The sequence below is a fragment of the Cordyceps javanica genome, chromosome 6, assembly GCF_051103115.1.
Source record: "Cordyceps javanica chromosome 6, complete sequence".
Lineage (NCBI taxonomy): Eukaryota > Fungi > Ascomycota > Sordariomycetes > Hypocreales > Cordycipitaceae > Cordyceps > Cordyceps javanica.
Genome location: NC_139300.1, coordinates 579,904 through 601,538, shown reverse-complemented (window position 1 = coordinate 601,538; position 21,635 = coordinate 579,904). Strand labels below are relative to the sequence as shown.

Sequence of the window (21,635 nt, the reverse complement as noted above, 5' to 3'; positions counted from 1 at the left end):
GGCAAATATGTTATGCTTTCAGTTTCACTCGGGCATGGTCCGGTGGTCATAACGAGGGGGGTCGAGTAGCTGGCCGCGACAACGATGACGTGCCCCACTGACGAGACGGCGGCCAAGCCACACTTGGTTCGCCACACAGGAGCTCCAGCTTCAGCCCCTTCTACCCGCTCTGCTCTAGGGTAGCGATATACATCCCAACACGAATACTCGTTTTCTCTGGCTGAAGGGGCTTGTTCAAGCCGTTCCCGCAACATATCTGGGTGAGGTTAATTCTAGGCCTTTTTTTAACCCGAATTATTGGTCTTCGGTATCCGTTGGCTGCCGTGACACGGCCGCTGCTTCGGGTTGGCGGTTGAGGGCTTCCTAAACCATGGCGGAAAATGACTTGGATGCAAAATTCATACCAGCTCTGCACAAGCCCCCAACGCTGCTGCCTATTGCTAAGCACAGGGAAAGCCTACTATACACGATAGAGACATACCCAGTGACGATAGTCATTGGCCAAACTGGGTCTGGAAAGACAACACAGATCCCCCAGTTCCTGGAAAAGGCAGGGTGGTGCAATGAGGGCAAGATAATTGGCGTGACGCAGGTACGTTTATCACCGGAATCACAAGAACTCATCACTGACGCGCCCCCCCCAAAAAAACAGCCAAGACGCGTCGCAGCTACCACAGTTGCTTTGCGCGTCGCAGATGAGGTCGGATGCGAGGTTGGTAAAGAGGTGGGCTATTCGATACGCTTCGAGGATGTCACGTCGGAGTCGACGCGTATCAAGTTTCTGACGGACGGCCTTCTCATTCGTGAGGCTCTCGTCGATCCACTCCTGAGCAGATACTCGGTCGTCATGGTTGACGAAGCCCATGAGAGGTCTATCAGTACAGATATCTTACTAGGACTCCTTAAAAAGATCCGCAGGAGGCGGCCGGAGTTGCGCATCATCATCAGCAGCGCAACGCTAGAGGCGGAGAGCTTTCTCAAGTTCTTCACCTCAGACAGCGAAGCTGCACCAAAGCATGCCGATGAAAATGACACGAACAGAGTGGGAGTTGTCGTCAGCTTGGAAGGCCGGACTTTTCCAATTGATCTAATGTATCTGGAAACACCAGCCGAGAATTATGTCGAAAAGGCCATCTCCACAGTCGTCGATATCCACACCCAGGAAGGCGAAGGCGACATACTGGTGTTTATGACTGGGCGAGAGGAAATCGATTTTGCAGTCCTGGCCGTTTCAGAACGCGCCCCAGAGCTCGAGGCCAAGTATGGTCCTCTCCAGCCCATGCCGCTCTATGCTGGTCTGACTACGGAGGAGCAGATGTACGTCTTTGACAAGCCTCCCGAGGGAACAAGAAAAGTGGTGTTTTCCACCAATATTGCCGAAGCATCGGTGACCATTGATGGCATCGTCTTTGTCGTCGACTCGGGTTACGTTAAGCTACGCGCCTACAATCCCAAGACGGGCATAGAGACCCTGACCGCGACACCCATATCCAAGGCATCTGCTGCGCAGCGTGCCGGACGTGCTGGCCGAACGAAACCTGGAAAGTGCTTTCGTCTATACACGGAAGAAAGCTTCAGTGGACTCGAGCAGAGCAACCCGCCAGAGGTCCAGCGATCGAATCTGGCCCCAACCATACTCCAGCTGAAGGCTCTCGGGATCGACAACATTGTTCGCTTCGACTTTTTATCGCCACCGCCGTCCCAACTAGTTGGCAAAGCCCTCGAGCTCCTCTATTCACTCGGCGCATTGGATGAATACGCCAAACTCACGCGACCGTTGGGCATACGCATGGCGGAGCTGGCAGTTGAGCCGATGATGGCCAAGACGCTTCTGTCCGCGCCATCCTTTGGCTGCCTGAGCGAGATGCTCACGATCGCGGCCATGACGAGCCTGGGCAGCAGCGTATGGTTCTACCACGAGGGTGAACGCAAGCAGATGGAGAGCGCGCGGCGCAAGTTTGCCGCCGAGGAGGGCGACCACCTCACCCTGCTCAACGCCTATCAGGCTTTCATCACGCGCGGCAAGAAGGAGGCCAAGTTTTGCCACGAGAACCACCTCAACTTCCGGGCCCTGACGCGCGCCGTGAGTATCCGCGCGCAGCTGAAGCGGTACCTGGAGCGGTTCGGTATTGTGGTCGACGAGACCCTATCGCGGCAGCAGCAGCAGCAAGACGACAACAGGGCTGGCAAGGCTGAGGCTATTCTACGATGCTTGGCGACGGGCTACTTTGCGCAGGCGGCGCGGATGCAGGCTGATGGTACGTTTCGCAACGTGGCGGGTGGCACGATACTCCACGCGCATCCCAGCTCGCTGCTTTTTGGGCGCAAGGCCGACTGGGTTGTCTTTCACGAGGTCATGGAGACCAACGACAAGACGTACATCCGGGAGGTGAGCAAGACAGAGAAGGCATGGCTGCTGGAGTATGGGCCAGAGTTTTACCAATTGACGAGTACGCGTGGAGAGCAGTAACATAGTCGCAATGCTATGCCTTTGGTTCGATACAGAGCATCTGTTGAGGTAGATCATTGCGAGTCAGGAGTACGTGTATTTCTCCATCCGCCGGGCGCAATGAGTCAGTCAGTCAGCGTATGCTTGGCCGAGTGGATTTCCAATTCTCTCCCAGTAAGGCGCAAGGCTGTTCAAGCGACTGGGCCCTTTTGAACGCTAAGCAACGCCCAAACCAATCTTCCTTCCAATCTTGGCCATACAGCCGGGGAAGAATGTCATGCAAAGACGCGAGGAAAACGCCTCTCGCGGCGCGGTTTCCTGTTTAATGGCCCTCCAGAGGTAACCAGCAGTTGCGGGTGGTATTGAGCACTGATAAGTAGTCTGTGTGTGGGGAGGGTCTAGAACGCTGGCATTGGCATCTGCAGGTTCAGAGCTTTCAGAGAGCCTATCATGACGAGCTGGAATGCAACAAGGTGCGGAGGTGCTGGTGGGTTTCCTTGCGCGCATATTGGTCAAGGATTTTGCCAAAAAAAATTAAGAATAAATAAACAATAGAGGAAAAAGGTTACTTAAAAAGGCAGGTTAGGAAATGGGAAAGAATGCACGGTCTACGGCCGGGACGGGAGAGGCGCCAACAGAGTTCTGGTAGTGAGGCGGCAATGAATGGCAAACACCTACTTAGGAGAGTGGGAACAAGCAGGAAGAAGAGTTGAAGGCGAGAAATTGGCAGACAGGGATGGTTTTCAGACCTTGTTGGTTCAAAAGAAGCAAAAACAAAAAGAAAGAAAAAGAAAGAAAGACAAAAAGAAATCCGGAGAAGGTGAGGCCAAATACCAATGACTGGTTGGATACGCGCAGGGAGGAGGAATGTTTGATGAGTTCGAGAGCGACTCAAATGAGACGCAGGGAGATGTCGCGTCTGATTGCTGGGTATCTGATATCGGCCAACCAGACCCCCCCCAAAAAAAACATCATCGTTCGATATCTGGAATATTTGCTGCGTAAAATTGAATCAAATAAAAAGCGTAACATGGGAGGGGAGGACCTGTCGCGATACAAAGGTATAACACGCGTGTGTTATTAAGCCGGCTACCCCGTCTGCCAGTCTACTTACGGTCGGATGTTCCCATACGGAGTAAGTACAGTCAGTGCCTTGGACAAGGCCGTGAGTGAGTGACAGGGGATGTGAGTCTCGGGATTCCGTATTGTCAGACACAGGGAGGAGGTTCGCATCTTTTCTATTTGCTTCTTTGTTTTTGTTTCGAGACTGTATTCTGGAATGAAAGTGTTTACAAACCAGTGGTTCGAGAATGGCTTTCCGTCTTCAAGGACCGACCGACTCACTTGGCTGCTTTTAGTACCAGTATGAAAGGAAAAAAGACAGAAAAAGAAAAGACTGTGCTTGATCTCACCACGGCGTAGTAATTCCCCACACGCACCTCATTTCTTTGATGATGATGGGCGTTTTCTGTTGGTACCTGCATGAGCCAGTGGGCTGCAAGAGGTTCCTCCCCCCCCTTTACCCCCCTGGAGCCAATCAATATGCCCGGCGCTGGCGCCCCCTTTTCTGGTTCCTGGATTTTTCTTCCTTTTTTTTTTTCCCTGTGTTACTAGTAATTCCCTAGCGTGTGGTCCTGGCGATATCTTGGTCAAGGTTACATCGGAGGGGGGACGGGACACAGCAAAAGCGCAACGGCAGTCCCAAAAATAATAAAGCAGCACAAAAAAAAAAAGTTGGATAAAATTTTTGCGCAGCTCTGCAACCGAGAAAATGCCACCAGAAACCTGGTAATGACAGTGGCACATACAGGGCCTCGATCACGAATGGCCAAGAGCCTAATACCTAGTCGTTCAGGAACGGAGGCTATCAGCCCGGTTTTCATTATAGTAGCCATTTCATCGAGAGGGCGGCGTTTCTAATACATCGGTGAGGGTGAAGGGGGAAATGGGACGGCCTCCGCTTGACATGCCCACAATCTCCTCTCATCTTTTGCCTGACGGGGAAGCTTGGATTCTGGAGAGTTGCTTGGCTTTTCCAATGCGGCTGGTTCCGTCGGCTCCCCCAGGCGATGGGTTATTACTGGTAGGCTGAGGTATGTAGGAAATTGAAACCAGGCAACCAGGAGTGGCAGTTGTGAGAACAGGAGGAATAAACAAAGCGCTGCATACGACACTCTTCGTCCCCTGTCCAGGCAAGGAACAGTCGAAACGGCGGCCTGCAGTGCTCACTGCTCAGTATCGACCAAGCGCCTCCCAACTCGGCCGGGGGGCAGAGAACTGGCCATGAACCATGGCGTTCCACCACTGTCGTTACGGAACACCGCCGTTTGGGATGCGCTTTTCCTTCCGCTTTTTTGTATCCAATTTCTCATCAGTCAAGGAAAACAGGCCTTGCGTGACCTTTTTCTTTCTTCTGGTGTTCGATCTGGCGGTAGGCTAGACAAACTCCTATCCGGCAAGCTGCGCCGTCGTTTTCTGTAGCGAATCCCTGCCACGCGGTGAAAGCCCCCCTGGTGCCCTGCAAAAGTTCAAATATTTCCCTTGCGACGGGTGTTTTTTTTTTCTTTCCTCCCAGGAACAAAGAGGGTCCATCGCCAATTAAACAAAAAACAACGATAGGCTGGTGCCTGTCTGTCGCCGCTGGTCTGCCAATAGCCGTGCATGCCGTGGTGCCCGCCCGCCCGCCCGCCCATCTCCCCCCCTTCCTGGCCCTGTCTTATTTCGCCCACCCGCCCCGCCGGGCTGACCATTTCTCTTCCAAGTTGCAACATGCTGGACCGCACGCACACACACAACACACACACGCCGACCGGGAACAAGTTATTTGGCTCTCCTCGATGGCTGATTCGCACGTCTCCAGGTCTGGAGGGTCAAGATGGGCTTGGTTCCCGGCGTGCCAGCGCCAAACCAGTCGGTGCCTTGCCTCTTCCGGCATTAGCTTCAGGCACCGCCCGCTCTAGTTGCAACAAAGGCACGACATGGCGCCTCGAGGATGAGTGACAGTGGCTGATGTACCCCGTTTTAGCGGGTATTCAGTGCCCCATGCCCTGTAATGCTGGCAATTCCGGTGCTCCAGGAACGCTACCTACCTCCTAACTCAGTACTGAGTACTCCGTACATGAAGCCGTCATACAGCGCTGCCTGCCCTGTATTACGCCCCTCGTAGCTGTCCCTGTCGGCCCGTTGCTGGTACCTGAATAGAACAGGGATCCCTGCCAAATATTTGCCTATTCGCTGCCCACCCAGACACCCCGGTTCTTCGCATCGGCCTCCCCTCTCTCGCTCTCTCTCAGTCTCTCCGTTTGTGAGCCTCATCCTGTCAGACTTCCCTTTTCCCTTCTTTTTCCTCTTTGCTAGCAATCTCGTTCCAGGCCGGGCTCGCGGTCTCGTGTGTTTTTTTCGTCTTCGTTGCCAATCCTCACGCTCCTTTCAGTCACTCTTTAGATTGTTCCAAGTTTCAACTGGTTGTTATCAGTAGTTTGTTTACTCAGACTACAGTCGTTCGTTAACAACACGCACCCAAGCTTCGGTGTAGCCCAAAATACCGTGCCACTCTTTTCTCACCAAACGACAGAGCTGTTCGACACTCCAAAGTCCGCTGCCCAACACTGGACGAGCCTGTTCTCCCGACTTGAACGGCGAATAAGTCACTCTCGACGCCCTCGCCATTGCGATACGCCCTCCTTTTAGCGATCATCTCCTGTAAACATCGTTCCTGGTGGCATTGTCAGCTCTCAACCACCTAACGAGGAACGTAACGACTGTTGTTTCCCCCCTTTCCGTCTGCTGTCTTCATCTTCAGTTGTTCCGAATCCCTGGAAATGCACGATCGAGTCCTGCTTTAATTCCATTCTTCCGCTATTCTGCCGCTTCATATAGCTTGCTTGGCCAAGCTTCGTTGACAATGGATAATCAGCAAGGCGGCCCCCCCGCAGCTTCGCAGCCTAGGCATCCGCACTCGAGCTTGGCTCGCCAAGTCGCTGCAGATATGCCCAGCCTTTGGTCCCGGATCGTTCGCCGAGCGGATGAGGACCGTATTTGCTCCAAGAACGAGACGTGTGGCCGCGGTATCAGCCCCAATGCTACTAACTTGGCTATTGCCCTTGGAGTCATGTAAGATATCGTCATCACTACTGTCCCCTGTCGCATCTTGCTGACAACGTATAGCATTCCCGTTGTTGCTGCTGCCATCACATTCTTTTTCCTTCATAGACGAAGTGTCAAACGCATGCACATGGAAGACGCCAAATATCGAGAGACTGACCTAGACTACGGCCTAGACGAAGCTCCATCCAAGGGCAAGCGTATGACGGCCATGTTTGGTGCCGGCGGCGAGAAACAACAACATCGCCCAGGCCAGCTGTCTATGGATATGAACCTCTCCTCGCCTTATCTACTCCCTCCGGATCTGAACCAGTCCAAAGAGTCAATCCATTCCCTGGCCAAGTCATACCACAACCGACAGGATCCCTACCACACTGTGCCTCTCTACTGTGGTGGCGACGGCTCTTCTATTCGATCAATCCCCGGAGACCCTTACTCTCCGATCAGCAGCAAACGACAGTCTTTCGGTAGCAACCTGCCTCCTCGCTCACACTCCAAGTCTCAGTCGCCTCTCGCCAACGACCCATTTGCTACACCAACTCAGCCACAGCCTGCTCACATGGCTCAAGTTGAGGTACCCCCTTCCATTCCTGATAGGAAATTACCCGTCCAGCCGATTGTTCCCGAGATTGGCACCGTTCACGACGCCAATGCAGATGACCAGAGCATATATGAAATGCCTGATGTTGCATCTCCTCCCGCTGCCCTTGCCAAGGATACAAAAACCGGCCTGCCCGTTGACAACAACTTCCGCTTCGAACTTCCCGGTACTGCCGATCAAGAGACGCGCAGTGGCGTCGCTCAGCTCAGCAACGATATCAGCCACCAGAATCCCCACGCTCCGGGCCTGGGCCTTGATGTTGAGCTGCCCGCTGTTGCGTCTTCCGCTGAGGACCTGCATGCTCACGCTATTGACACTAGTCATGTAATCTACGATGACCATAAAAACGATGCTTACCCCCAAATCCAGACTACAGAGTACTACGAAGACACCAACTATGTAGTCGAGGACACGCAGCAAGACCACATGAGCAACGGATTGGGCGTCCCACAGACTGCGGCCAGGAGATTATCTGTTGGAGTGGTTCCTCTGCCGCCTGCGGAAGTCACTCAGTCTGAGGACCCTGAGTACCGCGCCAACCGTATCAGATCTTTCTACAAAGAGTACTTTGAAGACTATGCTGATGCACCACCGCTGCCTGGCCAACCACAACATCCCAATGACGACGACTACAATACAGGCTACCTTGGCGACGCTGCCTACTACGACGCTGACAGCAACGCCTTTGTCATGCCGTATGCTCAGCCCGTTACTCGCCGCGCCATGACACCGCCCCCTGGCGGTGCGCGTCGTGGTCCTCCTGGTCCTCGACGACCTCGGGGCCCTGGCTCTGTCGGTGGCATGAGTCTGCCCGGAGGACGTGGCCGCGCGCGTGCTGGCTCCCATGGACAATTCGGCCAGGCACCGCCCAAGAAGAGACTGCCTCCTCCTGCTGCTCTCAACACGCTTCCCACGCCCGCCAAGCTGCGCGACGACACGGCTCTCCTCAATGCCATGGACTTTGCACCACCAGAACTGTTCAAGGACCAAGCTGCAGGTCGTAGCCAGAGCCCGCTAGGCGAACGCCGACCATACAAGCCTGGCCATGCTGGTGCCTCGCCTCTTGTCACGGCGTTTGACGAGCTTGCTGCTCTCCCAAGCCCACATCTGCTCCGCAAGTCATCAACATTTACCGGTCTCGACTTTGCACCGCCCAAGAAGTTCAAGGACAACGACACCATGAGCGACGCTGGCAGCATCAAGAGTAACCGCAGCGGCATCTCAGCTGTGCACCTTGGCGCCATCAGAAGTGGCGCCGGCCGTGTTAGCCGTCTGCCTGGTGACACCGTCTTCACTACCAGCAATTTCGGCGACCAGCTGAAACCTCAATGGGGTATGCGCCCATAGACGAGTCTCGTGTTGTGTTGGACAGGGCTGTGCATTTTTGGGAGTTTGCTTTTGAGCAAGGGCTACGTTTCTTTTCTTTCTTTTACATCTCCTCGGCACACACTTTTTTCGGAGTCGATTTGGAACTACAAGCAGCAGCAGCATCTACTTGCATTTCATTTCCCCATTTTCTGTCTTTTCTTGTTCGAAACCTGGCATATAGACGGAATAATACATCAACAAAGCAAGGCATCTTGTCACAACAGGGACAAGGACAGAGCACACAAACATGCACACACATCATCCACAACAAGCACCACCATTTTTGACAATTCTTTTCTTCTCAAATGGCTTCTCAAATGGCCGAAACAATTTCGCAAGTGCACTTTTAGTCATGTTTAAGGCGATCGCTTGGCGTTTAGACCAAATTTCTTTTTTTCAAGGGGGCTTTTGCGTGTTTTCTTCTTCTGTTAGCTTGCAAGGAGGCAGCATATGTATATATAATCAAGTCAAAAATCAAGCTGAAATGGATCGAGTTGAAAGTGTAACACTGTGAGCTTTAGTCTTTTTTTTTGGATGTCAAGTTTTGGTTCACATGCATGATGTGATGATGTCTGCCACTCGGCCAAGATGGCCCGGCTCAGCCACTCCAGGCCATGCACGTCGGAAAAAAAAACAAAAGGAAAGCATTTCTGATGAAAGAGAGGCTCGGCATACCCGTGTCGGACGCGTACCGACCAACCAACCGAGGCACATGATGAATGGTGGCCCCAAACTTGGCTGTATACAGCGCGGGTCAGAAAAGTTACTATTCAGTGTTCACTCATCATTCTATTCAATTCTACTCTTTTATCGATACCATGGCGTCGTGTTCCTTAACACATAAACTAGCGTCGTGTTCCTGAATACATATCCTGGCGTCGTGTTCCTTGTCATCGGTCGAAGATGGCTTCATACAAACTCAGCGTCTCCGTCACGGCATCCATTATTGTCCTGTTTATTACGATAGGAGACGTCAGACCAAGTTTTTCTAATCACGCAGAATTTGTCTGCATGTCTGTACTTGACCCTGTTTTCTTCGAACCGTGGCCCAACTAGTCTTTTCAGTAGTGGTACCACCGAATCAACAGCGTGTACATTGGGTTGTAGACCGTGGCTCTCTCTTGTGGTAGAGACCAAAACTCACCATCCCTATCTCTATCTTGTTGAGCCACTGAACATACCCCATCAGCCCTGATCAAGTTGCACGCTCACTCTACTTCCCCACCGGCACTCTCAGTCTCTACCGACTGGAGCGGAACATCATGGTCCACGTCGTTTGCCGGCGGCCAATGCCGATAAGGATTCTCGTCCATATATCGCCGCCACGGCTCCACGTAACGGAACAGTCCCGTCGCGGGACCATTGTCGTTGTACTTGCAATGCTCATCATTGTCGGCTGGTCGTACACCAGCCATGCACGAGACAACGGCCGCGGTCCAACGTAGGGTGAGCACGGCAAACATGCGGCGTGCATCCTCGTACGTCGGCAGCATGAATCTGAAGCGGTGCTGTTCGTAGATTCCTGTCGTGTTTTGCGGGCCGCGCTCCCACTCCGGGTCGTCCCCCTCCCGGTACCAGTCCTCCTTGTCCGTCTCATTCTTCCCTTGCCCCGCCTCTCCTTCCCGGGGCAGCATGGCTTCAATGGTGGCCATGTCGGGGCGGTGGAAGGAATGGCGGCTGGCGTCTATGGGGCCCCTCGGAGTCATCCAATGGGCGGTGCAGTGCACCCGGTACGGGCGACCGGTGATAAGCGACGGCCGGAGAGCGAGCCGGCCCGAGCTGAAATGCGCACGCACACCGGGACTGAGCGTCAGCACGTTCCATGCGCGCTCTTTGCCGACACCGCCGTCCTCGTCATGAAATATTTCACGCAGCCAGCTGACAAAGCGCCTCCCGAAGAACAGCTGCAGCGCAACGTCGCGACCCTTGGTGCCTTCCATCACAATGGGAACGGCCCGGCGCCGATGATTCTCCTCGTTAGGACGCAGACGCCTCTGTCCCGCGCTGTGAGCTGAGACTCGAGGTCAGATTGGCCGGTTCTCGCGGCCGAGGATAGTGGATGGAGACGGACATACCGATGACGATGGGTGTTGCAGGGTTGCGCGCCATGAGGCGAAGGACTCACTCTCTCGGTCAATATAATTGTCCCTAGCTAGTGGCTCAAGGAATCAGTAAAGAATGATTTTGGATCTATAGTTGTTGTACACGCTTACTCATGTAGGACATGTGAGTGGATTGACGCCGATGGAGAGAGTGGAAGACTTACACATCGATGTAAACGCCCCGGCACTGTCGCAAACGGCCGTGGCGAGCCTTGGATCCTCCACCATGGCCAGCAACGCATCTATGCTCATGCAGAAGAGCAGCGCGTGCATGGTGGACGAGAAGGTGCCTGTCAAGGGCGTGTGCAATGGAAAGTAGCCGACGGGGAACTGGCTACGTCTGCGAGCAATGACGTCGACCAGGGGCAGCTTGCTGATAAAGGCGTCGCGGTCGGCGCGGGATACAGGCGGCATGATGTTCAGGTGTAGTAGTAAAGGGTCATATTCGAGGCAAGGGGGGAAATCTGCGCGTGAGAGGGATAGCATTCCATGGGAATGTAGTGCCGTGGAGTTGTACTCGAATGTAAGAGTAAAGCTGTGCGTGTGAAGGCAGACTTGTTTGGCAGACATGTTCTATCTATCAGGAGGAAGTAGCGATGAGCGAGGTGAGACGAGGACGAAGAGGAATTAATATAGAAGGGGTATATTGATTATGAAGCTTTTAAAACGGGTTTCTCTCTCGCCCTACCTCTCCGTCTCTCAAAATAACTTGGTTAGAATTGTTATGTAACGTCGATTGTGATTTCCCGGTTTCTTGTTGGATATCAAGGGACCTGATGTACACGGGAAAACGCAAATTTCTGTTGGTAGATGTAATTACATACTCCGGGAGAAAGAAACAGAGAAAGAAGAAGAAGAAAAAAAAAAAAAGGAAAAAAAAAAGACAAGAGAGAAAAAAATCATATCAACGAAGAATCTACTATGGAGGCAGTTTTTGATGCCGGCGGGTGCGGGTGGAATCTTGTCATGATTGTGGCTTGGTGAGGGCCTCAGTCTGAACGACGGGTGTTGGTGTAGAAGGAGTGGCCATGACGCAGAATGATGATGTAAGCTTGGTATAGCCTGGCGATTTTTCTTGGGGGTTTTTACGATTTGTTTACGATTTGTCAACTGGGTTATTGGACTATAATTTTGTTTAGGGCTCGGGTGATTGTTTGGGACTTTTTTTTTTCTTGCTTTTACTTCTTGCTTCTCTTTTTCTTTCTTTTTTTCGGTTCTTTTGTAAAGACTGGAAACAGAAAGAGGATTAAAAAAGGAAAAAGGAAAAGAAGAAAAGGATGGAAAAGAAAGAACCAGTCTGATTTGATGCATATAGGTAGATTGTCGGCCCCTCTGGTTGGCATGTTTGCAAGGGTCCAAGACTCAGGATGGCGAGGCAGCAGGTTGTCCATCTACCATCACTATATTCCAGTGGCGGGTTGCTTTTGAGGTTTCTTGTTTCTTTCAGTCGCATTCACCTTTTTGCTACCGGGGACCAAGAGTTTTTTGTAATGTAATAATGATGATGATAATGATGAATATACTAAAAGACCAAAGGGCCAGAGGTAGTAGAGGCTCGGCCTCTCGTCTTGGAGCGCGGCGCCGAAATTCGTCCGGAGAGCGCGGGGGCTACCATCAGTATGCAAAGTATGCAAGCGCATTGACGGGAAAAAACAGGCGCAGGGTTTTAGGAGAGTCATCTTGCTGTGACGGAGAGGGGGGGGGGGGAAGGCCGCTCGGACAATGAGGGTTTGTACAAATGATGGGCATGTAAGTTGGTAAGTACGGAGTAAGTAATCTGTCTGTACAGATGAGATGGACAAATGTTTGTGTATGTGCGCTGCGCCGGGCTTGCCAGCGTGGATCACGGCTGTGGCGGGAGGTGCCGTCTCATTTCCTTTTGGCTGGCGAGAATCTGCAAGAGAAGCTGCAAGGGGGTGGAGGCATGGGTGGAGGGCGTTGAACTAGGACGAAAAGAAGAGAGAGAGAGAGAGAGAGAGAAATAAGATAAAAAAAAAGAGGGTAAAGGCTATTTTTAACACTTTTGTTGGATGGATTTGGGATGGAATTGCTGCAACTTGGAGGGGTTTCTTGGCTGGTGTGGTTGCATGCGATTCATGTATACAGTATGGGTACCTACGCCTACGTAGATACGTGGCTGTTACTTAAGTACCTAGTTGGTTAGTGTTGAAAGGCTGTTTATATGACGAACGCGGCTGTGCTGGAGGGAGGAGGCTCAGCAAAAAGAAGAGGGAGGGTGGATGGGTGGATGATGAATGATGAATGATGAACGATGGGTGGTGGTGGCTGGTGGCTGCATGGATAGATGGATTGATCAACACGGTCTAAGTACTCAACTTATTAAGTAAGTACTTGGCTACCCAAGAACGGACGATTACCATCCTACCAAGCCCAGTTGCCAGATTACCCTTTGTCTATATATGTGTACCCAAATATGCAATGCACGCACCCTTTGTTGGTGGAGTTGTGACGAGGGATGAATGAGTCGGTACCTTGTGTTTTTTTTTGTCATGATTCATGTGCCGCGCGTGTGGATTTTTTTCTGGATTTTTTCTATACTATTTCCCGACCTCTTTCCGTAGACATACTGATGAGAGTCTACAAGCATGGGGTGATGAGTACATGCGCGCCGTGTTATGAGTATGTGTTCCTGAACTCAATAACGGTGCTCAGTAGGAAGCACTGGTTGTCACAAGTAGTAGTAATTTATAGTGTATCCAGGGCGGACCGGTAAGTAACACGGCGAAAGGAAAGTAAAAAACAAGAGGAGAAGAAGAATAAAAAGAAGAAGATAAGGGAAGGAATTAAGAAGAGAAAAAGAGAGAGAACAAAAAAAGGTCCAGAACCAAAAAAAATTGCTCCGACACGACCAAGTGCGAGGTACTTAACTAGACTGCCGAGATACGGTAAGTACCTACCCAAGAAAGTACTAACCTAGGTACCTAGAGAGGTACGGATACAATGGACGGGTGATGTGTGGCTGCGCTAACGCTCGTGTTTATGGCGTCAAAGTAGGTTCCAAACCCGGAAAATTAGGGGGGACTAGGGGGACCAAGGGGGGCCGAGGGTCACGCCACTTGAGGCAAAGACTGAATGGCAGAAACGAGGCTGACATGTGCATCGTGGTACAAGTTGATGACTGCAAGGGTTGAAGAAGAGGGGGGGGGGCAGTTGGACTGTGGTGTTTTGGTAGTCGCTCAAGAAAAATGAAAAAGAAGACAAAAAAAAAAAGGGAAGACGAGTACGGAGTAGAAAAGATCAAACAACAAAAGCACAACAACACAACAACACAACACTACAAAAACTGCTTGATGGGTCTTGCTTTCATATATGTACCGAGACAATTATTTACTGTGAGCACATCCTCCACACATCAAGACCCGCTCTAAAGCCTGTCCTGGACAAAGGTACCAGGAGTACGGAGTACTTACAGGAGGTACCCTGGCAGGCAGCTTTGTCGGCGGCAAGTAAGTAAGTACTTACTTACTTACTCGGGCATGTCGCAGCAGAGTCAGTACATTGAGTAGTGACTTATTACTGGTACATACCTACTAACTTGCTGATACTTGTCCGCCAAACGTCCAACTGTCCAACCGTCCAATCGTGTTCGCCCGTCTTCCTAACCGTCATCATGCCGTCAAATGCATTACACCGTCCAAACACTGGCCGACCAACCGTAGCCCAACGGTAGCTTCATCCACCGTTGCCCGTTGCCCTCGCACACTCCTCTTCCGCAACGACGAAATCATCCCCAGTCTGCATGCGCGCGACCGGCCGTCCGTCTCTGCCTTGCCCGTTTCCCCCCCCCTCGGACGTACGTGCCCGGACACTGGACAACGGCACCCGCTGCAAGTACCTTGCTAGCGCCCGCTGCCAAACCCTCCGAAAACCCTCCATCATCCTCGTACTTTGCCCAGCACCTTGCTTGGTTAGTACCTACCTAGTACTAACCTGGCTAGGTACTAAGTAAGGTGTCCATCCGCCCATCCACTCGCCGTGCGACTTACTGGTACTATACTGGCGCTGGTACTGGCACTGGCACTGACACTGTAGGTAGGTAGTTACCCAAGTTCCAACAAACTGGGACCTGGTAACTGCCAACTAACTAACTGGCACCGCACCAGCCCATCCCAGCATCCACAGCCACCCACACTCTCTCTCTGCTTCTCTAACTATAGGCAGGCAAGCAGGTACCTACTTGGTAAGCATAGCACAAACAGGAGCCCTTTTTTTTCCTTTCCCCTTGTTCTTTTCTCTCCCCCAAACTACCAGCGTCGTCATCCCCGACCGACCACCTCTGTCGTTTTCTCCCCTTCTCATCCTATTCCACGACGAAAACGACGACGACGGCGACGACGACGACAACCTGGCTTTGCAACTACGCGAATTGCATCGTTTCCCACCTACCCCCTTCCCGTGCGAGGGATCGGCCTCGCTCCCCAATCTCTCTCACAGGCCCTGAAAAAGGTAGCCCCCCCCGACGGCACGACGGCCTGTAAAGGTAAGAACAGCATACGGCAACTCTCTTGGCCTCGCGCATTGCTTGCTTCTGGGCATTTGTCTTTGTTCCCTCCCCCCCCTTTGCCTCTGTCAACGGCCTCGACGACGCGGAATCTCGACCACCTGCAATCTTGCGGACAATGACACCGACGCTGGAATCATTTCAATCACTGGGGACAGTGTCGACTCCTGACGCTACCGTTTACCGTTTGCCCGTACTCATCCTTGTCCTCGCCCCGTTCGACCGCCGCTGCTTAGCTTACCTGCTTGCCGCCTCCCCTTCCAGCGCAGCTTGTGCACGCACCGCTCTACCACTGCCGCTGTCTGCATGCCGCATTTTCCGTCATGTCATGATTGTCGACTTACTCAGATTTTCTTCGTTTGCTGCTGCGTTTCAATTCTCACGTTGCTGACTCGTGACTTTGTGTTTCCAGGCTCTTCGCATACATACACACCTCGTCCTTGAAAAATGCCTCCCGCCGACCAAGTCCTGGATGTCCGCAAAGGCATCGCCTTGAGACAGGCCCCCGCCGGCACTGGAGCAACGACTGGCGAGGGCACCTCCCAGCCTCCCGGCAGCACGCCCGCCACCGGCGCCGGGTCAAGCACCGGCGGCCAGTCTTCTCCATCACCGGCCCCCTCGCCCACCAGCACACCTCCGCCCTCGCAGCCATCCAGCAGCGCTGCGCCCCCGCCGTCGAGCTCTTCCGCCGCTCCCCCGCCTCCCGCTTCGTCTTCATCGTCGCCCCCGCCGCCGTCTTCTTCTCCTTCTACTCCCGCGCCCACATCCACCCCTTCTCCGTCCCAGACACCGTCTCCAACGGCTCCAAGCTCGTCAAACCCAGCTCCCACGCAGAGCACGCCGGCTCCGGTCCCAACCACCACCGTCGAGACGAGCCTTACCCCTACCGAGACTTCGACTGTTGTCGTCACCTCTACCTCGACCGGCAGGCCGCTCTCGCCCTCCTCCACGACTAGTCCCACCGGCAGCCCGACTCCCGTCTCTGGTGGCGGCAGCAGCGGTGGCGGCGGCCTGAGCTCCTCTGGCAAGGTTGCCGTCGGTGTCGTCGTTCCCATTGCCGCCATTGCTCTCCTGGCCGTCATTGGCTTGTTTTGGTGGAGGAAGCGCAAGGCCCGTCTCGAGTCCGAGGAGGAGCGCCGCAAGGAGGTCGAAGATTACTCGTACAACCCCAACGCCGACCCTACCATCCCCACCGTGGGCCTCGTTGGCGGCGCTGCCGGCGGCGACCACGCTTACGAGATGCGCGAGGACACGTCGGCCGGCTATCGCGGCTGGGGCTCGACCACGGCTGCCGGCTCCGTCGGCCGCAAAGCCTCCACCACCCTCTCCAACCCCGGTGCCTTTTCTGATGCCACCACGGCCCGCGGCCCCGATGCCCACGACGGCACCTCGTCCCCGGAGGGTGAGATTCTCGGTGCCATGGGCCCCTCGGCCGCCAACAACCGCGCCGACGTCCGTCGCGGGCCCTCCAACGCCTCGTCCTCGTACAGCGCCACCGGCCGCTCCGAGGGCTCCGACGGCGGTGGCATGTACGGCAACGGTCCCGCGGCTTATTACGACCAGTACAGTCAGGGTGCCTACGGCGACGGTGGCGCCGTCATTCGCGATAATCCCGCCCGACGCAATACCCAGATCGAGAATACGTCCCACTATCCTCAGCAAAGTGCTGGTATTGCCCAGAACTTTTAAGGACGTTTTTTCCCCCCACATCTTGTCACGACACGACTCTTTCCTTACCATCTCTGTACACTTAGCAACTATTCTTATACGTGTGCTTTGATTCTTTTGTTTTTTTGTCACTCTTGTGCATTACCTAATGCTACAAACGACAGGGCCTTCCCAGTCCCTCGCAATGCAGTTACTAGACGGCAACCTTCTCAGCCAGTCTCCCCCTTTTTTTTTACAACCTCTGCTACGGCAAGACCACTCCTTTCACACGGATCAAGGCCAGATATCCTGCGGACCGTACATATGGTGCTGAGGAAAGCCTCACCATCTATCCCAGAGGATATGCATGTCTGATTCGGTCCCCGCTCGTGCTACAAAGATGCGCTTTTGGTCTTTATACTTGCACACGGCCACTGAATATACTCCTGGCCAGAAATCATACGCGTCACTCATTCATTATCCGACCCATACCTCTATGCCTGGACATTGACAAACAGAATTTTCAGGAGGCGGATGCCAATTTTTTTTTATATTTCTTTGAATATCCATTCCTCAGTCCAAGGAAGAAAACTATCAAGTTTTTCAACTTTCTTTTTTTTTCTCTATTACATTGGTGATTTTTGGCTGCCTTTTGTTTTCTCATTTGATTTGGAGCTTTGTTGATTTCTTTTTTCTTGTTCTATATAAGTTGGGGACGTGTTGTTGGATGGAAATGATGGCGAGAGAGAGGGGGGGGGGGTGGTTGAATGAAACAGGTGGTATACAAATTTAGTACAGTAATTTTTTTTTAAGTAGCAAAAGCACATTGGAGAAGAAGACTCAAAAAAAAAAACAAAATAGGAATCAATTACTTGTTTAAATTTTTCACTCGTATCTAAATGGGAACGAAATTCGACAGTGACAAATGACCATGTTCCACATGTCGATCTGCGTTTTGTCCGGGGTGTGGACCGATGGTGTGACAAGATACGGGACGGTGTAGCGTCATACAAGCTTCCCTTGTGCAGAACCGGTTTTTCTTTTCCCTTCTCTTCTCTCTTTTCTTTATTAGACGCGCGCGCCGCTGGTCTGGGCGTTGCGTCTGACCTCTCTCTCGCGGGCTTTGTACATGGAGAGCAGCATGTCAAAAAAAAAAAAAAACAGCAGCACCCTTTATTTCTGGTTTCTTGGTCCCTTTCCTCCCCCCCCCCTTTCTCTTTTTTTCTTCTCTTTTTCTTTTTTTTTATAAAAAAGAATGTATAAAGATTCATTGTTACCTTGATTACTCAAATACCCCCACACTCAAAAAAAAAAGGCAACTAAAAGCTTTCTTGATGGGGGGGGGTCCGTTGGTCGGTCCCGGTTCCGGTTACGTGAATAGAAAGTGAAGCCGCGCGCCATGGCTAAAAAGAAGGAAAAAAAAAAAAAAGATACATGTACATATTCAAAACCAGAGCCCAACTCCCCCCCTCCCCTTTCATCATGTCTTTTGTTTCTGTAAAGAAAAAAAAAAGGGGGGGGGGGGGGGGGGAAACGCCATGACGATTATGGAATGTCTGTATCTGCGTGTGTCGTGTGGTCTGGGGCCAACATCACAAGTGTTACGACGACTACTGCTAGGCTCTGGTTTTTCTTTCTTTTCTTCCCCCCCCCCCGCCGTTCATCGTCTGAAGGCGTTTGTGTTCCAATAGGTTGGGGTTGAATCAGGGTCTAAAAGACGCTGTGGTATGATGGCACTTGGGATGATTGTGTTATCGTGTATTGCAGCGCACTAAGGATACCTCGTTTTCTTTATTCTGTTCAAGATTTTGTCTTCTTCCTTTGAAAATTCTTCTTTGAACATGCCTTTTTTCTGGGCGGGGGGTTGTTAATACACTTCTTCCGGGACATTGCAGCCTTTTGTTTGAACGCGACAAAGTCCGCATGTTTCTTCTTTTGTCTCCTTTTTCTTGCGAGTTTGACACAAGCCGATAGCAAATGTGTACTCTGGTTAGCCCGGGTACGATGGCAATAATTGGGGGGGGAGGGGGGGCTTCTCTGCTCTGGCTCCCATCTTCACCTTGTGCCGGCTACAGCCACAAACTGCCATGCTGCAAGGTTACTGAAGCAAAGAGGTGTGTGTTTTCTTGACATCTTTTGCGACGTCCACATTGAAAACGTACTCTATAAAGGCGAGACCAATAAAAGCATGGCTACAAACGGCTGGCCTGCCCGTCTCCATAACCCCTGGTTGGTTCCTTGTCAACCATCAATCATGGCAACCCTCATCACGACACGCCCATCCCCGGCCATCACCATGTACCTACCTACCTACCTTCCACATCACCGATACTCGCATACGCAGGCACACAGGTTTTACATCTCGCCCATTCCTTGGCTCAGCCCCATCCTCTCCCACCAAAACGCGCACTGCCGCTTCTCGCGCTCCGTCACCGTCCTCTCCGCCACCGGCACGCCCTGCGCCCCGTCGCCGCCCACCACCCTCTCCGCGTTGCCCTTTCCAAACACCAGCATGCGGCCCTCGCCGCCGCCGCCGCCGCCGCCGCCGCCCGCGTCCCCAAACGGCGTCTCAAACGGCGGCCACAGCGCCCCCGGCAGGCTCCCGTCCGGCGACGCCGCAAAGGCCGCCCACCTCGTGTGCATCGCCTCGGCCACCCTGCCCAGCCCGGGCCGTCCGTGGAGCTGCACCGTGTCGTGCGCGACGATGCTCGCCTGGTCGCCGTGGCCGGCAAAGGCGGCATCGGGCCGGCGACCCGCCAGCGCCGCGTACTCGTAGACGTAGACGCGCACCGGCCCCGCTCCCGCCCCCGCCGCCGCGGCCTTGCCGGCAATGGAGGAGAGCATGTGCGCCGTATGCAGCACGGGACATATGTAGGCGTAGTGCGCGTACGCCTCGTGCAGCCGCGTAAACTGCGCGCCTTTGCTGCTGCTGCTGCTGCCGCTGCAGCTCGCCTCGTCGTTGCGGTACGGCGAGGTCGGGTCCGTCACGGGATCCGGGTACAGCGCCTCGAGCGCGTCCAGGTCCTGCGCCGAGAAGGCCGGGATGAGCGTCGAGAAAAAGGCCCGGAACTCGGCGTTGGTAGACGCCAGGCCCGGCACGAAGCTGGCGCCCTCGTGCGAGCAGAACCCCGTGATGACGGCCAAGCCCCCGTCCGGCGGCGGCGCGGCCGCCATGCGCTCCGCAAACTGCGCCCACAACCGCAGAGGCGTGGCCGGAATGATGGCGCCCTCGGGAGCAGCAGCAGCAGCAGCAGCAGCAGCAGCAGCAGCGCCGTCTTCTGATTCTACCACGGGCTGGAACGGCCACGTCAAGGCGGCCGCATTGTCCACCCACACGGCCACGTTAGCCTGCAGCACGCCCGCAACGTCCAGCGTCTCGAGGGTCCGGCCCGCGGGGACGTGGCTCTGCAGGCCGGCCAGCTGCGCGCGGGTGCGCGGGTGCGTCGCGGCCAGCACGGAGCGCGCCGTCGGGGCGCCCGACTCGAGAATGGCCTTGCGAAACAGCGAGAGCGGACGCCGCGGGTCCAGCATGTGGTGGCCGATGGAGTGCGCGCCGGCGCTGACGCCCATGAACGTCACGTTGCCGCCGTCGCCCCCAAAGAGGCCAATGTGCTCCCTGACCCAATCCAGCGCCAGCCGCTGGTCCTTGAGCCCCAGATTTGCCTCCCTGTTTTGACTACTGCTGCTGCTGCCGCCGCTGCTGCCGCCGCCATCACCACCACCGCCGGAGTTGGTAATGAAGCCCAAGACGCCAAGCCGGTAGCAGATGCTGACGAGCATAATGTCCTTTTCACTCCAGGACACAAAAGCGACGTGGTCCCTCTCGAGGGGCTCGCCAAAGTTGAACCCCCCGCCGTGAACGTACACCACGACCGGCAGCAGGTCCCCCCGCCCCTCTTGCCGCACCGGCGGCCGCGTCGCTGGGCGGAAAATGTTAAGCGTCAGCGACTTCTCGGCTGCCGCGCTCACAGCCGCCGCGTAGTCGGGCTGGCGCCCCCTGCCGGGCCTGCCGGCGTCGAAGCGCGACAACGAGCCCGGAGAGAGCGGCGCCGCGGCGTGGAAGCGCGCTGGCACGCGGGCGTACGGCAGCCCGTAAAAGGCTTCGACGGCGCGCGGATACCGCCCCGTGGCATCATCGCTGCCGCCGTGGAGCTTGCCCAGGATGACCCCGCCGGTGGGCGTGAGGACTGTTGGCGTAGGTGCCGGGGGGCGTGTGGTTGTCATACTGGCGGTCGAAGGGGACGATGAGGAGGAGGAGGAGGAGGAGGAGAAGCACAGCAGACGGTCAATGACGGCGCCAAACCGGCTGCTCATGGATTTCCGCTTCCTATCAAAAGGTGGGACAGTAGCGTGAGAAGATTTGGATTGTTTCTGAATATCGTCCTTATTTGGTAGTGATGTGTGTGTCATTCAGTTGACTAAAAAGCCGGGCTTTGGATCTACTTGAGGTCTGCAGAGAAACCCCTTGCTTTCTGCCCCGGTGACCTTTAGATTTGTGCCTCGCGTGATCTACAGACCTCTGCTGTTGCTACTGCATTGATGATGAGCTCGCTCGAATGCTGTTCAGAAAGCAAAGTTGATGGTACTGATAGATAATGATTGATCTGGGTAGGCCGAAGCGAGCGTCACCAACATGTTGGCGGCTCACCGGCTCCACTTGCACCCAAGCACTCCCAACATGTCTCGAATCTCACTCATCGGCTGCGCATGTCTCATGATACAATCTTAAATCGTGATCCATTCCGATTGCACCAACAAACTAACCATGCTAATGTAACATTGTGGGCCAATTGCCTCTGACTACGCAAAATATCCGATACACACTAAAACGCCAAAGAATGA

At 53.9% G+C, this 21,635-nt stretch overlaps 5 protein-coding genes across 5 annotated transcripts; 3 read left to right on the top strand and 2 right to left on the bottom strand.

Moving 5' to 3' along the window:
• Positions 1-370: 370 nt before the first annotated feature.
• On the top strand, positions 371-2,470 carry V2A60_008637 (P-loop containing nucleoside triphosphate hydrolase protein; the record flags this gene model as incomplete). The annotated part of the gene is made up of 2 exons (XM_083259909.1): positions 371-592; positions 653-2,470. The coding sequence occupies 2 exons, from the start codon at positions 371-373 to the stop codon at positions 2,468-2,470; spliced, it is 2,040 nt and encodes a 679-aa protein (XP_083116035.1).
• A 3,967-nt stretch (positions 2,471-6,437) lies between these two features.
• Positions 6,438-8,501, top strand: V2A60_008636 (uncharacterized protein; the record flags this gene model as incomplete). Its single annotated transcript, XM_083259908.1, has 2 exons — positions 6,438-6,562; positions 6,617-8,501. The coding sequence occupies 2 exons, from the start codon at positions 6,438-6,440 to the stop codon at positions 8,499-8,501; spliced, it is 2,010 nt and encodes a 669-aa protein (XP_083116034.1).
• Positions 8,502-9,730: 1,229 nt separating this feature from the next.
• On the bottom strand, positions 9,731-11,038 carry V2A60_008635 (uncharacterized protein; the record flags this gene model as incomplete). Its single annotated transcript, XM_083259907.1, has 3 exons — positions 9,731-10,533; positions 10,598-10,642; positions 10,789-11,038. The coding sequence occupies 3 exons, from the start codon at positions 11,036-11,038 to the stop codon at positions 9,731-9,733; spliced, it is 1,098 nt and encodes a 365-aa protein (XP_083116033.1).
• Positions 11,039-15,593: 4,555 nt separating this feature from the next.
• Positions 15,594-16,835, top strand: V2A60_008634 (uncharacterized protein; the record flags this gene model as incomplete). The annotated part of the gene is made up of 1 exon (XM_083259906.1): positions 15,594-16,835. The coding sequence occupies one exon, from the start codon at positions 15,594-15,596 to the stop codon at positions 16,833-16,835; it is 1,242 nt and encodes a 413-aa protein (XP_083116032.1).
• A 2,313-nt stretch (positions 16,836-19,148) lies between these two features.
• On the bottom strand, positions 19,149-21,107 carry V2A60_008633 (uncharacterized protein; the record flags this gene model as incomplete). The annotated part of the gene is made up of 1 exon (XM_083259905.1): positions 19,149-21,107. One exon carries the CDS (start codon positions 21,105-21,107, stop codon positions 19,149-19,151), a length of 1,959 nt encoding a protein of 652 aa, XP_083116031.1.
• Between the last annotated feature and the right edge of the window lie 528 nt (positions 21,108-21,635).